At 45.3% G+C, this 6555-nt stretch overlaps 1 protein-coding gene across 1 annotated transcript; it reads right to left on the bottom strand.

Moving 5' to 3' along the window:
* Positions 1–2867: 2867 nt before the first annotated feature.
* Positions 2868–3839, bottom strand: LOC133080538 (tumor-associated calcium signal transducer 2-like). Its single transcript, XM_061176482.1, is given in 1 exon segment — positions 2868–3839. A coding segment is annotated over 1 exon segment (972 nt).
* Positions 3840–6555: the final 2716 nt, after the last annotated feature.

Below are 6555 nucleotides of genomic sequence, written 5' to 3'. Positions count from 1 at the left end.
TATAACAAGGTCATGGTAAGGAATTTGGATTTTAATCTAAGCATGCTAGGAAGCTATTCAAATTTTTTTTACTGAGAGTGCAACATGACTTAGTTCATTACATTTTGTATTTATTTTCTTCATTGTATTTGTACTGTACAAAAGTATTTACTTATGAGTTGCCTCCCCCTTCTAGAATGAAGTCCAGGAGCACAGAGATCTAATTTGCTTCACTGCTGTATCCCCAGTTCCTGTGTGCTCTCAATAAATATTTGATGAATGAATGAGTGAATGCTTTGTAAAAGATTACTCTGGTTATTTGGAGGATGGACCATAGAAAGGGTAAGAGTGGAAACAGGTCAAAGTAGAAATGATGATAGTGGCTGGGATTAGGGTGGTATCTGTGCTGATGGAGTTAAATGGATAGATTTGGGGTGTATTTTGGAGGTAGGTCTAAATTCACCTGATGAATTTCATGTGGAGGTGAAGGAAAGGGAGGAAATACTCCTAGGTTTTTTGTTTGAAATCCAGGGTAGGTGGCATGCCATTTACTGAGCTAGGAAAGACTGAAAGGAGAACAGCTTTTTTGTGTGTGAGGATGAGGCATGGGGGGTGGAATCAGTTTTTATGTTTTGGGCATGTTAAGATGCCTCGTTGACCTTAAGTGGAGATGTCGAGGTGGGTAGTTGATTCCATGAATCTGAAGCTCAGGGGAAAAGGTCAGGGCTAGAAAAATAAATTTAGGAGTCATCAACATATAAATGGTACAATGGAATCATACCAAACAAGCATTTAACTTATTAAAATTGAGTTATACGTATTCAGCCAGAGAGTGTGAGAAATACTTTAAATTGTGTGATTCCTTTACACTCAAGTAAAGCAAGTGTGGAGTGAGGATGAGATGAGAGACGTGAGTCTGCTGTACCCTCAGATGGAGTCAGTCTCCAATTCTCTCATTGTGGGAGCAGCTTGCTGTTCCAATTGTGTCTGCTCTTTAAAAACAAGTATTTTTCATGAAATGTGGCTCCTAAATGAAAGCCCCAAGTACTTTTTCATCTATTGCTCAATAAAAACAATTTATCTCAACATGGCAAGGGAAAAAAATCAACTGAGTTTTTTAGGAAATGGAGTGTTGGTCTTCAGTTTGGCACATAAATACGGCCACAATCATGTGTAAAATCAACATGTATGAAACCACAACTTCTGTAGTTTATAGGTGATTTAAGCAGTTTCCAAGAGTAATTACACTTCATGAGTTTTTTTTTTTTTCTTTATGAGCTGACTTTAGAACCCAATCCCTATGTAAGTGGTGACAAACCCATATCTAAAAGCACGGTCATAAGTGTGATCACTTAGAGACATTGTGTGACTAGGGAAGAGAACGGGACCCAGAACTCACCTTTAGAGTACACCAGCATTTAGAGATTGGGTAGAGGAGGATATAACTATAAAACAAAGGTTTGAGAAGAAGCAATCAGTGAGGTAGGAAGACGAGGAATGTGGAGTCCTGGCAGCCAGAGGAAAGTTTCAAAAAGAAGGTAGTGATCAGATGTTTCAAAGGCTGTTGAGAGGCTGAGCACTAAGAAAAAAGATCACTGAATTTGGCAACATGGAGGTCACTAGTGACCTAATATCAGTTTCAGTGGCATGGTGGCTGGAGATGATTGAGTGGTAGAGGTGGAGAAAGGCAGACTGTGATGAAGCCAACTCTTTTTTTTTTTTTTAATAAATTTATTTATTTTTGGCTGCGTTGGGTCTTTGTTGCTGCACGCTCTTTGTTGTGGTGCACGTGCTTCTCATTGCGGTGGCTTCTCTTGTTGCAGAGCATGGGCTCTAGGCGCGTGGGCTTCAGTAGTTGTGGCTCGTGGGCTCTAGAGTGCAGGCTCAGTAGTTGTGGTGCACGGGCTTAGTTGCTCCACGGCATGTGGGATCTTCCTGGACCAGGGCTCAAACCTGTGTCCCCTGCATTGGCAGGCGGATTCTCAACCACTGCGCCACCAGGGAAGTCCCTGAATCCAACTCTTTCCAAGGGTTTAACTGAGAAGGAAAGCAGAGAAGTAGAGTAGTAACTAGAGGCAGATGTGGGTTCAAAGGTGGGTTTTGCTTTTTTTTTTTTTGTGATATAAACCTGGAGCAAGTTTTCACAAACTCCATCTTTTGGTTTGTGCCTTTTTCATATTTTATTACATTCTGTTTTTTTAAAATCACAACAGCAGTATCAAAGACAACCTATGTACAAACATTTTACAAAAGAAATATTGCTAGTATCAGCTGTAATAAGGGCAAGTTGAAGAATAGATGCTGAGTTTCTGGGCCAAAGTCTGCCCTCAAACAAAGACATCTAAAATGTGTTCAGGCAGCTGAAACAGGCTTCTTTCCCGATGACAAGCATGTGTGGTCGGTAATATCAATACAAACGATGGTAAATGAGGATACTACCGGGCCCAAGTAGCGAACTCCTCATCAGGAAGGCCACGATACAAGTGGAGCTAATCCAATAACCTAAACCCAAGACAGTAAAAGCGCTGTTTCCCATCTAAACGCATTTAAGCCTTCAGCAATGATTGCGTCACTTGTAAACGATGCTGGGTTGTCATACAGACACTTGATTCTTATACATAACCCTATGCCAAACTTCCCTTAACTCTCGAGTCAGGTTTCTGGTTGGACCGAAAGGGGAGGAATTTTAGAAATGCTTCCTTCAGGACAGAAGTCAGAAAGAGAGGTGACCCTGAGAACAGGATCTATTAAATTTGGTGGCGGCGGGGGGAGGCAGGAATTTGGGAGGAGGAATGCCTCCTTGGGGCCAAGAATCAAGAAGCGTGACTCACTTGGGTCTGGGACCTTGCTGAAAGCTGATCCCCACCCCACCCCAGCCCCGCGGGTATCTACAAGCTCGGTTCCTTTCTCATCTCCCCCAGTTCCTTGATCTCCACCTTCTTGTACTTCCCCGACTTCCTCCGGTTGGTGATCACCAGGACGGTCACGCCGGCGACCAGGGCCACCACGACCACCACGATGACGGCGATGAGGCCGCTGGTGAGGCGCTTCATGGAGAACTGGGGGTACTTCTCATCCAGGTAGTAGATGAGCGTCCGTTCCAGCAGCAGGGGCTCTCCGCGCACGCGCACGTCGAGGCCGCGGTGGCCGGTGAACAGCGACTGGCCCTTGACGTCCCTCTCGAAGTAGTAGGCGGCGTCGGCGATGTCCCCGTCGCCGGCGACGTTCTGCGACGTGTTCTGCTGCAGCTCGAGCTGGATGGTGGGGTGCTCGTAGTGCACGGCCGCCACGAACTTGGGGTGCAGCGGGTCGCGCTCCCGGAAAAGCTGCCGCAGCTCGGCCTCCAGGTCCGAGGGGTTGAAGGCGCGGGCGGCCGGGCGGTGGCGCAGGTCGATGAGGATGGGGTGGGTGCGCACCAGCTCGTCGCAGTGCAGGCTCAGGTCGCCCTTGTCGGTGCGGCGCATGCCCACCGAGTTTACGCACCAGCACACGGACGTCTGGTTGCACTAGCGCGCCTTAAAGCGGCCTTGCTGGTCGCAGAACGGGTCGTACAGGCCGTCGTTGTCCAGGAGCGCGTGCTCGCTCGGCCGCACCAGGGCGCGGACGCTCTTCCGGGCGCTCACGCGCGCCTTGAGCAGCAGGCACTTGGATGTGAGCGTGGAGCAGTCGACCTCCAGGCCCGAGCCGAGCACGCGGCACTGGCAGCGGCCACCAGGGCCGCTCCGGTCGCACACGGTCATCTTGCTGGTGGGGCACGTGCAGTTGTCCTGCGGGGCCGCGTGGCCGATCACCGCCGCCAGTAGCAGGAGCGGCGGCAGCAGCGACGGCGAAAGCAGAGCGAGGCCCGGACCCCGGGCCATGGTGGGGCGGAGGAGTGCGGACGGGGCGCGGGTTGGCGAGCGCTGGGGACTCCGCCGAGCTCGGGCTCCGCTGTCTGAGAAGGTCTCCAGGCGCCTGGGGTTTTGCTTTTTGTTTTTGATGTTTTTAAGGATGGGTGCTAGGGGATATTTGTAAATTGCAAGGCATGGTCCAGTGAAAAGATGGAAATTGTTGATGTAACAGAGAAGGGAGAATAATGGGATGGGCGTGGGATGAGATTTTGTCAGGGAGTATTGGAGGGCTGAGGAGGGAAGAAATTATATGAAATAACATCCTCAAAGAGTGGGAAAATGAACTTATTGGGAAAAAGCAATAATACCGATAGGCAGTGAATGCTCATTTGAGTTGGAAACAATGAATTAAAAAAGAGACTAATCAGCATGATTCAGCTGCTTAGATAAGGGTGTGAAGAAGTTGAATTGCTGCATTTAGCCGGGGTTAAAGTATTTTCAGGTAAATATGATAGAGGATTATGGCAGAACTCCTTGTGTTCCCTCTCCCACCTCAAAAAGGTCCCCTAGGATTGATAGTTCAACAGATTTGACCTCCTGAAACCCAAGAAGGAAGGGGAAAATCCCTTGGAATGGCTGTCTTATTCAGAATAATACTCTGGGTTAGATTAATAATCCAACTTGCTTCCCTTCTTTCAGAGGAAAGAATTGTATGGAGTGTTGGATATGTGCTATATTTTACTTTCATAAGCATATAGTTAGAGAAAAACAAGTCTGAGTTTAAATTCCTCCCAGCCTCTCCACCTGTCAGCCGTGACCTGGTCAAATTAACCTCTCTTGGTCTAATTTCCTCATTTGTAAAATGAGGATCATGATACCTACAGCAGGATTGTTATCAGCATTAAGCTGGGCTCATAGGGCAATGATGTATAATGGAAAAAGCATGGGTTTTGGGTGTCAGAAAGACTTATGTGTGAATCCAGTTGTATCATTTAATAATTTGACCATCGTAGGCAGGTTATTTCACTGTTCTGTGCCTCAATTTCCTCACTGGAAAAATGGGGATTATAGGATTATAATATCCTATAATCCTACCTTGAAGGCTAGGAGTAACACTGGTTCCCCACACAGAGATCAAAATGGTGGGAATTGGCTTAGGATTCTATCTATCTATCTATCTACATTTATCCATATTAGAAATATGTATTATATATATGTGTGTGTTATTGTATAAAGCTTTTGGAACAAAATCTCAAACACAGTAGGTGCTTAATAAATATTAGTCCTTTTCTTTCTTGCAGTCCATTCTCCTAGAGCAATAGTTCTTGACCTTAACAGCACTTTAGAATCCTCTGAGAATCTTAGAAAACAAAAGAAAACTTGGTCCAACCCCCAGAAATCCTGGTTTCATTGTTCTGGAGGAGCTCTCTGGCCTGTAATTTTTGAAAGCTTCTCAAGTGAATCTAATTGCACTCAGGATTAAGAATCACTGCTAGAATTATCTTTCTAAAGCCCAAATGAGACTACGTTGCTTCTCTGCTTAAAAATTTCTCATGATTTTCCACTGTCTACTGAGTGTAGTCCGAGCTCCTGTGACTTTTACGCCAGACCCTTAGCGGTGATTCTCAACTCTCTCAGGACACATGACGCACTCCCATAAATAACTTCAGCTTGAGTTCAACTGCCCCCAACCCTTTTACTTACCAGTTGTGTGATCTTAGGCAAGTTACTTATCCTCTGTAAGCTTTAATTTTATCATCTGATTTTGCCTTTGCTTCTTCTAACTCTGAACCTTTGTACATGTTTTTCTTTCTTCTTGGACTGTCCTCTCTCTTTTTCCTCTCTGGCAAATGCCTTATATTCTTTGAAATTCAGTTTATATGACTTATGGTTACCAAAAGGGTAAGGGGGGGGGCAGGGATAAATCGGGAATTTGGGATTAACAGATACACAGTACTATATATAAAATAGGTAAACAACAAGGACCTACTGTAGAGCACAGGGAACTATATTTGATATCTTGTAATAACTTATAATGGAAATGAATCTGAAAGAGAATATATATATGTGTAACTGAATCACTTTACTGTATACCTGAAACATTGTAAATCAACTATACCTCAATTAAAAAAAAAAAATTCAGGGGCTTCCCTGGTGGCGCAGTGGTTAAGAACCCGCCTGCCAATGCAGGGGACACGGGTTCGAGCCCTGGTCTGGGAAGATCCCACATGCCGCGGAGCAACTAAGCCCGTGAGCCACAACTACTGAGCCTGCGTGCCACAACTACTGAAGCCTGCGCGCCTAGAGCCTGTGCTCCGCAACAAGAGAAGCCACTGCAATGAGAAGCCCGTGCACCGCAAGGAAGAGCAGCCCTTGCTCGACGCAACTAAAGAAAGCCGCGTGCAGCAACGAAGACCCAATGCAGCCAAAAATAAATAAATTTATTTTTAAAAAAAATTCAGTTTATATGTTCTCTCCTCTGAAGCTTACCCTGAATGTCCCCTCCTTGACATAGTCCCTCTTCTTTCTTTGAGTTTTCATGCCACTTTGTAAATGCCTCTATTTTAGCTCTTTTCCTGTTGCACTGTAATTTTGTTTTCCACATCTGTCACATACCAGACTTTAAGCTTTTTGAGGGCTGGGCCTGTATCTCATTTATCTTCATATTATGTTGGCCTAGCATGGATACTGTTTCATAGTTAAGTGGTCAATAAATCTTGTTGAATTAATGAAGTGAAATAAAATA

The sequence above is a fragment of the Eubalaena glacialis genome, chromosome 19, assembly GCF_028564815.1.
Source record: "Eubalaena glacialis isolate mEubGla1 chromosome 19, mEubGla1.1.hap2.+ XY, whole genome shotgun sequence".
NCBI classification, from domain to species: domain Eukaryota; kingdom Metazoa; phylum Chordata; class Mammalia; order Artiodactyla; family Balaenidae; genus Eubalaena; species Eubalaena glacialis.
The sequence above is the reverse complement of the archived record's forward strand: the minus strand, read 5'-3'. Positions and strand labels throughout refer to the sequence as shown.